General features: G+C 39.5%; 1 protein-coding gene across 1 annotated transcript in view; it reads left to right on the plus strand.

Moving 5' to 3' along the window:
* The first annotated feature begins 1474 nt into the window (after positions 1-1474).
* SLC1A7 (solute carrier family 1 member 7) overlaps positions 1475-13667 on the plus strand; it is a 71834-nt gene continuing 59641 nt past the window's right edge. Inside the window, exons 1-2 of the mRNA XM_074221407.1 lie at positions 1475-1676; positions 6808-6887. Of these exons, the coding sequence (XP_074077508.1) occupies positions 1536-1676; positions 6808-6887 (221 nt within the window). The 5' untranslated portion in view covers positions 1475-1535. The remainder of the gene's footprint in view (positions 1677-6807; positions 6888-13667) is intronic.

The following is a 13667-nucleotide window of genomic DNA, read 5'->3' on the forward strand; positions in this document are numbered from 1 at the left end:
TCCAGTCCCTCCATTCTCCATTTTATAGAGTGGGAAACTGAGAGAGTTAAGCAGAAGGCAGAACCAGGATTTTAATTGCACCCCCCTCTGACTACCAAATCTAACATGCCTTCCATTTCACCAAAATGTATTCATTAAGAAAATGTATTTTTTAAGGGCCACTAGATGACTCCATATTGTACAGAACACCTGACTGGGGTCAGGTAGACCTCAGTTTGAATCTGATCTCTGACACTTACTAGTGTTGTGACCCTGGGCAAGTCACTTAATCCTGTTTGCCTCAGTTTCTCATCTGTAAAATGAGCTAGAGAAGGAAATGGCAAATTATTCCAGTATCTTTGCCAAGAAAACCTCAATTGAGATCACAGAGTTGAACATAACTGAACAACATATTGCTTTTTACATGAAAAAAACAGGGTTTGCCCATTGGTTTAAAAAATATTCTTTGATTATAGACCCTTAGTAAATGAAGGCTGTTCTCACTTCCCAAGAATGTCTACATTTTTGAAATCTTGCACTTCCCACTAGGAAGTCAGACTTACATAACATTTCCCTTGTTCCAGCCAGAAGGCTTTGGTGAAATAAACAATTATCTTTGAGATGAGAATTACAGCAAAGAGACAGAATTCATTCATTAGTGGACTGTTGTTTGTGGCTATGGCCGGACTCCCAACTTTAGCCTGAGCTTAGAGTATCATGAATCTGAAGCTCTCTCATGAGATCCAGTTCTTTTTTTGGCTCTGGTTTGGTAAGACCCCCCACTAGAACTCAGTCTCTGTTGACCCTGCTTTCATTAAAGAGAATCTCCTCTACATCCCAGTGAAGCACTGGGAGGTCAGCCATATTGAGTAGTATTACTATTATTATAATTATTAGTACTATGATTCTGTGATAACTAGTAATGACTGTAGATTCATGGAATGTTAGAACAAGAAGGACGCTTCCCAACCATTTAGCCAGAGTCCCTCATTTTGAAAAGCTGAGAAGCAAGGCCCTCTGAGAGACACTTGAAAGAGGGTGACATGACCAGGGGTGCACAGTAGAACTGAAATCTAAGCCAAAGTTGGTTGCTTCTTAGCATGCATGGGTCCTACTGCAACTGGCACCATTCTCAAACAGATTTTCCCTCTTTTTGAAAGAGGGGACTCATAGCTTTTGCATCATAGATTCCTAGAAACTGAGAGCCAGAAAGAGATGGGGTTCATTAACTCTAACCCCCTGCCCCCATTCCTCCTGGCCAATGCTGCTGGCACCCTTCCGGGATTCACTCTCATTTCCTAGGGCTCCCTAAGCTGCTCCCAGGCTCTTAATGATGTAGTTGATAATAGGATTGTGGGCATTCATTTGGAGCAGTAATACTGGGGGAGGGAGTCTGAGTGGGGCCAGGCTGTGGGGGGCTGGGGAAGGGTGACCTCACAGACTAAGCAGCTGAGGCTGGGAGCTTCCAGACAGCCTGGAGAGCCTGAAGCAAGAGGGCAACTCCATGGGAGGTTAACTCCACGTGGGGTGAACCTGGCTCCAGGGCAGTGGGCACCATGGCTCTGCCTCTGGACACTCTGCTGGCCCGGGTCAAGGACGTGTGCAGGAGAAATGGGCTGCTCATTCTGTCCGTGCTGTCTGTCATCATAGGTTGTCTCCTGGGCTTCTTCCTGAGGACCCAGCGGCTCTCACCCCAGGTCAGTTCCTCAAGTCTTGGCACAGGCTGGGTCTCCCATCCCCATCCTCCTGACCTTAGGTGCTCTCCTTCCTCCCCTCTGTCTCCCAGAATCCCCGGGTACTTTTCAGTCATGGCTCATGCACCATCTTGAACTCAAGACATCCCCCCCACCCCCATCCTCCACATCTTTCTGTTATCATCAATGTGCCTTGGATGCTTGTGGTGACCGTCCCTCCTTCCCCTCCAAATGTAGGCTCTTGGGACAGCTTGGTACCCTCAGCTGTCAGCTAAGGTGAAGTGGAATCTAACTGAATAATAAAGGTAATAAGAATACTACTTCCCTAATAATAAGGGGTGGCCCTTGGAAGTTTACAAAGCTTTTTATGTCCATTCTCTCATTGAACCTTAGGGACAAGTTGGTGGGAGCAATAGAACTGGTATTGGTATCCCCATTTGGCAGATGAGGAAATTGAGGAAGTGATTCTCCCTGGGTCACATTGTTTGTCATCTTCAGAAGTTGGATTGGAACCCAGGTCTCTACTGGTTCCAGGGGCACGGTGATTTCATTGATGTGGGCATGCACCCATGGGTACTAACTTAACCCACCCAGGCCTTTCCATCCTGGTTGCTTTGTTCCATTTGGAATGAAATTCAAGTGTCTCTATATTCCCACGCCCTAACAATTCTTCTGCACTTGGTAGATACCAATCTGTGGCACCCCCATCTACTTCTCTCTGTCACTATCTCTGCCTCTCTCTCCTATCTCTTTTTGTTCTCGTATCTGTCACAATCTCCTCCCATCTCTGTCTCTCTATGTCCTTGTCTCTGTCTTCTCCCTTCTCTTTTTGTCTTTATCTCTATCCCTGTCTCCTTTTGCCATCTCTTTCAGTCTCTGTTTCTGTCCCTGTCTCTGTCTGTCTCTATCTCTTTCTACCTCTTTCTGTCTCTGTCTCTGCCCCATCCCTGTTCCAGACTCCTCCCATTTCTTTCTGTCCCTGTCTCTGTCTCCTCCCATCTCTTTCTATCTCTATCTCTGTCCCTATCTCTGTCTCCTCTCCTCTTTTTTTGTCTTTGTCTCTGTCGCTGTCTCCTTTTGCCATCTCTTTCTGTCCCTGTCTCTGTCTTCATCTCTGTTTCTTTCTCCCACTTTTCTTCTGATGATGATTATTCCTTTCTCTTTACTTCAAAGCTCTTTCTTCCCAAGAGTTCTATGATGGAAGCAAATGCAAGGCTTATAATACCCATTTTACAGAGGACAAAAACTGAGGCTTCAGGGAAACCAAATGACTTTCTCAAGAGAGCCAATCATCAGAGATTGAATACAAATTCAAGTAGCACCAGAACTCTCTCGGGAACTGCTAGACATAGAAGCCCAGCATCTTAGGGGGACCAGAGAGAACCTGCTCAAACAACAGCTTGGGCAGCAGCTCATGGAGACAGATTTCAAGGATTCTCTTTCCTTCAGTATACCTTTCTCACCAACTCATGGAGGTGAAAATAGTTTCTACCATTAGACATTCATTCCTTTGACTTGGAGACCATTAAGAGAAGGAATAGGAAGAGAGAGACCATCTGCATTATTGGGGGTTTTTTAGGGTTTTTTTTTTTTTTGCAAGGCAAATGGGGTTAAGTGGCTTGTCCAAGGCCACACAGCTAGGTAATTATTAAGTGTCTGAGACCAGATTTGAACCCAGGTACTCCTGACTCCAAGGCGGTGCTTTATCCACTACGCCACCTAGCTGCCCCCCATCTGCATTATTGTGTCCAGTTCTGAGCATCATAGTTCAATAAAGTTGCTAATCCACTGGGAAGGTGGTCTGGGCTCTGAATATCAACCTAGGAAAGCACCTTACTACTTTTTATTTTTATTTCTTTGGTTTTTTTGCAAGACAGTGGGGTTAAGTGACTTGCCCAAGGTCACACAACTAGTAAAGTATCAGAGGTTGGGTTTGAACTCAGGTCCTCCTAACTGGTGCTCTCTCTGCTGTACCACCTACCTGCCCTGTACCTCACTACTTTTTGAGACAGTCAAGGCATCAGCCTGGATGTATTAAGCACCTTCTGGCAATGTGGTATTGAGGGAACAAATAGAAAGAATAAATTAAGCCCTGCCTTCAAGGAGCTTTCAGTCTAATGAGGAGACGATGTAAACATAGAGAGAAATAACTAAGGCACGTAGTCATCTTGGGGAAGGCAGGCAAGGTACCCATCCCCTTTCCATTTCAGGAAAACCTTCTGCAAAATGGCATCAATCAATCAAGTAACAAGCATTTATTAAGCACCTACTGTATGCCAGACAGTGGTGGTACCAATACCCAGTATGCATTAAGCCTTTACAAGGAGCTGCCCTTCTCATGGGAGGTCAGCGATCCCTTGGACATGACTTGAGCTATTAGGAAGCCAGCCCTGAGTTCATATATTATTCTGCCTCTTTAAAATTTCCCCCAATTGCTGATTCTGCCCCATGGATCCAAGCATAAAATGTCTAATAACTATAGAATAGGGCTCCAGTCTTTGAAGATGGTTCCCATAGGTGCCTGGAGCTCTTCTCCTCATCAACATTCTCAATTCCCTTGATCATTCTTCAATAAGTCTGGAATGGAGAGCCCTTCCCTATCCCAGCTGTTGTCATTTAGCCATTTCTGTAGTGTCTGACTTTGTGAACCCTTTTGGGATTTTCCTGGCCAAGATGCTGAGATAGTTTGCCATTTCCTTCCCCAGCCTACTTGACAGATGAGGAAACTGAGGTAATCAGGGTTAAATGGCTTGCTCACAGTTACACAGTGAATATCTGAGGTAGTATTTGAATTCAGGTCTTTCTACTTCTATTTAATTAATATCATTAATATTAATTCTTAATATCATTAATATTGATTATTAATATTAATAATATTAATTATTAATATTACTATTATTAACCCTGAATCTTTGGGCAAGTCACTTCCCCTCTACAGGCATCAGTTGCCTCCTCTGTAAAGTGGGCTCTGTAGTTTCTGAGGTCCCTTTCAGCTTGGGTTCACTCCCCAGACCCTGGGCAGCAGGGTAGGAGCTGGAGGGCACAAACTGGGGGCCAGCTCTTCCCCTGAGTTAACACAGGCACAAACATTTATTTGCTGCTAGGGCTTAACTTGAGAACAAATTTGGAATTCTTGTGTGTTCCAGGTCCAATTTGGGGGGCCCTGTTTGTCCAAGCATCCCTCTCCATCTGTTTGGATGGGTCTACAGTTCCCAAGCCAGAGAGATAGTAGGAAGGATGTGGACTTTAGAACAAGCACTTGGCAAGAGCTTGGGAGCTCAATGTCTCCCTTTGAAATAGAATCCCCCAGAGCCTGTCTGATGTCTCAGCCAGGGCCTGGATCCCTGGACCGCCCCCTTCCCTAAACAATGTTCTTGTGTACAATGAGGAAAGCATGCAAGGATGGAAACAGCCCCAGCAATCTCAGAAGTGCAATCCTCCCAGCTCTGACATTTATTGGCTCTGGACTCTGTCCCGGGGCCACATTCTAGGACTGAGTTTGTCAGACTAGATGAACCCAGCTCCTCAAAGTTGAATTCAAGTCTCCCCAACCTGATGTTGGCTATGTGACCTCCAGCAACGACCTTGTCTCTGAGTCCCAGGTTTCCTTTTCTGTAAAAAAGGGGATAAGAATAGAATCTCCCTCACAGGGTTGATGTAAGATAAAATGAAGAAATAAATGTTTAGGGGACAGGTAGATGGTGCAATGGATAGAGAATAGTCCTAGAGACAGAAGGATCTGGGTTCAGATCAGCATTAGACATTCGATACTTTGTGTGACCTAGGGCAAGTCACTTAACTCCATTACTTGTCAAAAAAAAAAAAGAAAAGAAATAAATTTATTGCTTGATTGATAGAATCATTTGACATACCTTGAAATTTTCTACTGATGTCAGTGAATATTATAGTTATTATCACAATTATCATCATTAAAATTGGGGAAAGGATTTGATCTGAGATCTCATTGTCATAAAATATTCCTGGTGAGAAAGGTCCCTCCACCAATGCAGATTGTCTTATTGTTCCTACAGAATTCCCTGGGATACAGTTTTTTTTATAACCAGAACTCTGAGATCAGCTCTCTAACTACTAGGCTATATTCACTTCCTTAACATCATCACCATTATATATATTTGCAAAGCAATGGAGTTAAATGAATTGCCCAAGGTCACACAGCTAAGTAAGTATTAGGTGTCTGAGGTCAAATTTGAATTCAGTTTCTCCTGACTCCAGGGCTGGTGTTCTATCCATTGCACCACCTAGTTGTCCCTTTTTTCTTTTCTTTTATAACACCATTATATTCTGAGTCTTTTTCCAGTTCTGACATTCTGGAAAAGTCATGACTTTTCCTTTCTGAGCCTCAGTTTTCCCATCTGTAAGATCAGAATAATCTTACTTGTCTTTCCTCACAGAACTGCTAAAAAACCTAAATGAAAAAAATATATATATATATTATAGGGTGCCCTATAAATCAAAGTTTGGATAAGTTTTTATTTTAACTTGCTGGTATGGTAGAAAAAAACACAAGGCTAGGAATAGAAAACCCGGTTTCTGGTCTCAGATGTACCATGTCATTTTGTGACTTTGGGTAAGTTGGTATCTTTCTCTGGGACTCAGTTTCTTCATTTGAAAAATAGTTGAAAGGATTGGATAGTACTGGAATCCAGGAGCCTGGGATTTTCATCTTCACTCAAGAGTTACCCAGCTGGGTGGGCTTGGACAAGTCCCCATCTCTGTTTCCTTACCTGTGGAATGGAGTTAGCTCAGATGATCCCTAAAGTCATCATGGTCCCAAACTGGGAACAGAGATGAATCAAGCAGTTGGAAGAAACTTTAAAGGACAATCTTTTTCAGTCTCTGGTTTGTGTGTTTTTTTTAAATGGGTGAGAAAGCAAAACTCAGAAAGGAGCAATTTGCCCAAGATCATGAGTAAAATATGGAACTCAGCAAATCATGAGTAGAATATGGATGAGAACTCAGGAATACAGACCCTTAGTCTCAGGGTTTTTTCATTGCCCATGATGCCTCTAGAGAATGTCCTCTTCCTCATGAAAAACCTGTATAAGTATAACATTAGGTCAATGCAAGTGAGTGAGGATGTACTAAAAATCCATGATTCTTCCTGCCCTTCTAGGAAATTAGTTACTTCCAATTCCCTGGAGAACTGCTGATGAGGATGCTGAAGATGTTGATCCTGCCCCTTGTTGTCTCAAGGTGAGTGACTAATGTTTGCTATAAACAAAGTGTGTTTCTGGGGGGGTGGTGTTTGTGTGTGTGTGTGTGTGTGTGTGTGTGTGTGTACTGAGGAGAGTCTACGATTGCCTAGATCCAACTGATCTCTCTTGTTTCTTAAATCAAATTATATAATGACTCGTCCATTTTTAAACCAGTTACTTATTTTGTTTATTGAATCAAAGGAAGTAATATTTTTGCTGTGTTATTTCATTGTTGACATCTTTAATGAAATTATTTGTTGTTTAATGAATTGTACTTTTTAGTTATTCATTGTTTAGGATTAAGTTAGTCTCAAATTACTTTTTTGCTTCTTTCTTCACTGGACCTTTACTCAATATTATTTTATTGCTTAATGGTCAGTAAAAGATGAACTTAATATTTCTACTTTTCTAGATTTGCTTTTTAAGATTTTTATGCCCTAATTAATGGCCAATGTTTGTAAAAGGATGATAAACTTTCAATTTCCAATGAATATATAATTTCTTTAAAAAATTCTATTCTGGTCCTTAATTATTTTGTTAGATTTGTCTAAGTCTGAGAGAAGTACATTGTAGTCCCCTTCTGTTATAGTTTTATTGAACATTTCTCTAAACAACTCATTTAGTTTTTTAAGTGTTGAAATTCTATGCTACTTGTTCTATAAATATTGAGCATTGATGTTTTATTCAATATATATATACTATATTTCAACACAATGAAATTTATTTTGCTTATTTCATTTTTAAGATTTTATTCAAATTATTTAAATAATTTATTTAAGATAAGTTATTTTTGCTATTGCCTTGTTTGAGATCATGTTTGCTATCCTTGCTTTTTTAGTTCAGAGGAGTTGTAATAGATTTTTCTCTATTCCCTAATTGAAACTGTATAAATCCTTATATTTCAAGTGTGTTTCTTACAAACATATTGTTGGATTCTGTTTTTTAATCTAATTTGCTATTTTCTTCCATTTTCTGAACAATTTCATTCCACTGATATTCACAATCATGATTGTTAATTATATATTTTCCTCTAACTACTGCTCTAACACTTTTTACTCTCTTTGTTCCCTCCCTCCTCTTTTATAAAGAAGATGGTAGAGAGGAATGTGCTTAAACACAAGTGTTTTATATTTGATGCAATTTGCTTTTAATTCCCAACCCCTTTTTTTTCATTCCTTTGTCCAGACTTTAATTAGAGGTTTCCCTTTTTTCCCCTTCCTTTTAAATCTCTCTTCACAATACCCTCCAGTGTTAGTGTTTGTTTTGCTTATGACTAATCCCTCTCTGAATCTGTCTTCCCCCTTATTCTTCCTTCTCCTCACTCCTCTCTCCATTTCCTCCTGTTTCCCTACTGAGTTAAGTATGTTTCTACATCCTACTCTGTGGGAAGAGTCCCTCCTTTGCCCAGTTCATAATAACAGTGACATTTAAATGCTACCTGTCACCCACCCACTTTTCCTCCTTTGTATTCTTTTTTACTTATGCAGCCCAATTATGTGAGATAATAAGTTCCCCCAACACCTCTTTCTCCTTTCTTCTTTCTTTTTTTAATATGATTAAAACCTAATAAAAAGAAACAGTTAGAGGTCTTATTGCACTCCCCATATAGCCCCTAATAACTTTAGAATTCAGAAGGGAACTTATATCATTAGAGTCAGTCAAAAAGCATTTATAAAGTGCCTACTATGTATCAGACATTCTTCTAAGCACTGGAGATTCCAGAAAGGAAAAAAACAGCATTTGCTGTAAAAAATAAACAACAACAAAAACCTCATGGTGTAATGAGGGAGACAACACAAAATAGAAAAAAAGGAGACATTCTAAATGTCTTAGTGCAGCTTTCAGCTTCTAAGGTCTAAAACTGCATTAAAATTTTGGGTCGCCCTGAACAAGATAAATTAAAAATAATTTAGAGATCAAGGTACTAACATTAAGGGAACATGAGAAAGTCTTCTTTTGTGGAATTTTAGCTGGGATATGATGAAAACCAGGAAGGCAGCAGGTGGAGAAGAGGAGGGAGACAATTTCAGACATGTGGGAGAGTCAGAGAAAATGTCCATAGTCAGGAATAGGGGATCTTGTTGTGAGGAACAGCAAGGAGGCCAATGTTGCTGAATTATAGATTTTGGGGTGAGCAATGTGAAAAGATAGGAAGATGCCTTTGAAGGCTTTTAATGTGAAACAGAACATTTTATATTTGATTTTATATTTGTAGGAGATGGTGAGCCATTGGAGTTCGTTAGATAGTGAAATAGCACAGTGTGACTTGTATCTCAGGAAGACTAATTCGACAGCTCAGTGGAAAATGGAATGTAAAAGAGATGAGGCAAAGAGAACCAACCATCAGGCTATTGTAATAGTCCAGACAGGAGGTAATGATGGTGGCAGCTTCAGAGGAGAAAGAGAGTATGTATATGAGAGATATTACAAAGATAGAACCAACATGACTTGATAAGTGATTGAATATGATGGGTTGGGAATGAGAAAGAATGAAGATTCAAGGATAAAATCTAGATTGTGGGGCAGCTAGGTGGCACAGTGGAGAGAGCACCGGCCCTGGAGTCAGGAGGACCTGAGTTCAGATCTGGCCTCAGACACTTAATAATTACCTAGCTATGTGGTCTTGGGCAAGCCACTTAACCCCACTGCCTTGTAAAAACTAAAAAAAATATAAAATAAAAAAAATAAAACCTAGATTGTGAGCCTGGATGATTGGGAGGATAGCAGTGTCCTTGACAGTAATGAGCAAATTGAAAGGTTGAGGGGATGATTAGTTCAGTTTTGGACATGTTGAATTTAAGATGTCTATGGAGCATATAACTTGAGATGTTCCATAGACAGTTGGAGATATAAATCTGGAGTTTAGAAGAGAATTTGGGGCTAGATAAGTAGACTCAACAACATAGAAATGATCATTGTATCTGTGAGAGCTGTTGAGATCCCTAAGAGAAATAAAGAAAAGATAGCCCAGAAGAGAATAAATAGCCCTTAGTGGATATGGACAATGATCCATCAAAGGAAACTTGTACTTATGATTTTATATTTCTCTTGCACTCTAGTGTTTGTCTTTCAGTGTTTCTACTAAGCACTTGTCTTTTTGTCAAGAATTCAAGGAAGTCCTCTGTTTCATTAAAGATTCATTTTACCTCCTGTAATCATACTAAGTTTTGCTTAGTATGTTGTTCTAAGGTTGTAAACGTATGTTTTTACTTTTTAGAATATTGTATTCCAAGCTTTCTGCTCCTTTATATTAGGAGCTACTATTTCTTGTGTGATCCTAGATGGCTCCTCAGTACTCCAATTCTTCCTTTCTGACAGCAATATAGAAAATACTTTCTATCTGACCAGGAAGGTCTGGATTTGAACTGGGACATCCTGAGAGTTCTCATTTTGGAATTTCTTTCAACCAGTAGATTCTATTTTTCACTTTCCCCTATTTTTTTAAGAAATCTGGGAGCTAATTTTCTTTTATGATTACTTGAAATATCATGTTCAGGCTTTTTTGTTTCCTGGTCATGACTTTAGATAGGAAGGAAGGAAACAAGCATTTTTTGCCTACTACTATTTCCAGGCACTATCTAAAAAGCTTTCAAATATTATCTTATTCATCTCTCATAACAATTCTACAAAGCAGGATTTATTGCAAAACTCATTTTATAATTAAGGAAAATGAAGCAGAGATTAAAAGACTTGTCCAGGGTCAAATAGCTAGTAAGTGTCTGGGACTGGATTTGAACTTAGATCTTCTTGGCTCCAAGCCTAGTGCTCTGTCTACTATACCACCTAATAGCAAACAATCCATTGATACTTAAATTATCTCTCCTTGCTCTCTTCCAAGTCAGATTTGTTTTGTTTTGGCTTTGAGATGCTATACATTTTCTTCTTTTTTTTCAAACTTTTGACTTTTAATATTTCTTGCTGTCTCTTGGAGGGTGTGTCAAAGAGAAAGACACAAATGATAATTCATTTCTGTTTGGTCCATTCTAATTTTCAAGGAGTCTGTAGCTTGGGTAAGAATTTTTACCCTTTATGTCAAACTGTTAGTCTTCTTTCCAAGTCTTTTCTCCAAAGACCTCATGTGTTTCTTGTTTTTCCTTCTAGTGGTCTCATTTTATTTAGAAAATAATTTTTAAACTTTTTTTAAATGTTACCTTTATTTCATAAATTCTAATCAATCGTATATCTAAACTATTTTTAAGACTATTCTTTTAGATTTTTGGAGTCACTCCTTCTTACAGAATGGTATTTCTGGCAACGTAATAGTTTTTGATAATGGATGTCTTTTTGTTTGTTTAGTCATTGTTTCAGCCTTATTTTCCAAAGTAGAATTTTATGTACAAACAACAAAACTGCCAGTTGGCTCCCCCTCCTGCTCCTTTCATGTTATAAGACATGTTTCTATTACATCTAGGATGTCTTCTTGCTGGTGCTGTCACCCCCATTAAATTGTAAGCTTTTTGAGGGCAGGATCTGCCCCTTTTTATCTCACCATCTCCAGAACTTAGCTCACTATTTGTATATTGTAGATATTTAGTAAATGTTGACTGATTGACTGATGGATCCAACACAGTCATAAGTCCCATGAGCCAGTGTGGAAGGCACTGCATGGAGAAGCTCCCAGTCTAGACCCCTTCTACTTATGCTAAAAAAAAAAATCATTGTGATTTTTTTTCCTTTTCATTCCCAGTAACAGCTCTTAAGCTTTTACTTTCTCTTTGTTGGAGTAGTTATCAGGGAGAGTTGGGCTGTACAGTTTCCTCTTCCTCTGCCACCTTTGCTGGTCACTCCCACCCCCTTCCTTTCTCTTAATATGAAAACTGTCATCTATAGCAAGGACTTAAGGTTCTAGTGACTGTAGAGTCTACAATTTGTGATGTGTGGGAAGAACTCTGGACCAGAGAGCAGGAGATAACAAGAAAAAAAATATATATGTATGTATGTACATATAAGAATGTACACTATATATAATATATATTATATATATATATATATATATATATATATATCTTTGCATCTGAGTTAAAGATATTTTAAAATTGTTCCCAAGAAAAAAGAAATCACTGGAGTCAAGATGACCAGGTCTTCAATTCCAATTTTGGCATTTTCTAAGTCTTAGTCTGTGACCTTGAATGACCTTGTGACTCTGTGAGCCTTAACATATGAGTCTCTTCATCTGCAAAAAGGAAAACAATATTTACATTCTCCATTTCACAGGGTTCCTATAAAGACAGTGGTTTGTAAACTTTAGAGTCATAAAAATGATTTCACTCGAGGTGGTCTTCTAGATCAAAGTTTCCTTCCCTCCCTGCTTTTGGCTTCCACCCTCTCTTACTATCTCTACCTGAACCTCCGTCATACTCTCCCCAAGGAATGATCTTGGTTAGAGATGGGTTTCCTGAACCTTAAGAGAAGGCTTTGGGGTGCAGTGGAAAGGACTCTGAACTTTTATTCAGAGAAACTGAGTCTGAGTCTTGACTGTACCACTCATGATGTCAGTGGTCCTTTGTGAAATAAAGGATGAACAACAATTCTATCTATTTCTAGCTAATCTCTGACTACTTTGTATACGAGGTTAAAATTCACTTTCCTGGAAATGTTTGGATAATGAAACCACAGATTATGTTATAGTGTCGGTGGATAGACAGGCACCTAAAGAGAAAAATAAGGGCTAACTGATCTTTTCTTGGGATTTCTTTCAGCCAAAAATCTATTTTGAGATTCCCATAGAGCTAATGATTCTTCTTAATATCTCCCTATAGATATAGCTCAGGGTCACTCTTGCCCCACAGAGCTATCTTGGACCTCCAGCTTGTTTCAAATTTACTCCAATATCTCTGTTTCCAGAGTCTTCCTTCAGAATCATTCTCCAGTTCTGAATTAGTTTCTTCTAATTGTGTGACCCTGGACAAGTCACTTAACCCTATTTGCCTCAGTTTTCTTATCTGTAAAGTGATCTGAAGAAGGAAATAGTAGTTTTGCCAAGAAAACCTCAGATGGTTCACAAAGAGTAAAACACAGCTAAAAAATGACTGAGCAATAACTACATACAAATTTCTTAGGGCATGGCTATGTCTCTCATACTATGACTTTTATTGATTTGAGGAGGTATACAGGTCCTGATCACACCTGATCCTGAATGGTGTTTGTACTTTTCTGGAAGAAGACCATGGCATGAGGAGGTGATGCCATGACATGCATATGAATTGGATTTGAGTTTGGGGGGCTGTGCTAAGTCAACAGCCTCACTTTCTCCTCCAGAGCCATCTAGGACCAGTGACCAGATATAAATCAGGATGCCTGGAGATAGCTCTGGAAGTGAGGCAATCAGGGTGAAATGACTTGCCCAAGTTCACACAGCTAGTAAGTGTCTGAGCCTGGATTTGAATTGAGGTCCCCCTGACTTCAGGGCCAGGGCTCTACCCACTGTGCCATCTAGCTGTCTATTCACCTATGTTTGTCATCCTGTTGGACTGACTCAAGAGGCATTCTTACCTAGTAAAAGTCAATTTTAAGGGAGTAGAATAATCAATGACACCCTGCTCTTATAGATGAGGTTAGGAGATATTCCTGTTTTTACTGCTAGAGAAACAGATTTACCTAGATTTATGCAATGGGTAAGTGGATGGGACAGGATTTGAACTTAGACATTTCCCAAGTCCGAGTCTAGTGTTCTTTGCTCTATACTATGAATAATGCATTTGAAATATTGGCATAAGTTTTCATCATTTCCTTTTCCTCTCCAAGATTATCTTGTATCTGTCTTTGTATGTGTGACCTA

This window comes from Macrotis lagotis, chromosome 2 (assembly GCF_037893015.1).
Source record: "Macrotis lagotis isolate mMagLag1 chromosome 2, bilby.v1.9.chrom.fasta, whole genome shotgun sequence".
NCBI lineage: Eukaryota > Metazoa > Chordata > Mammalia > Peramelemorphia > Peramelidae > Macrotis > Macrotis lagotis.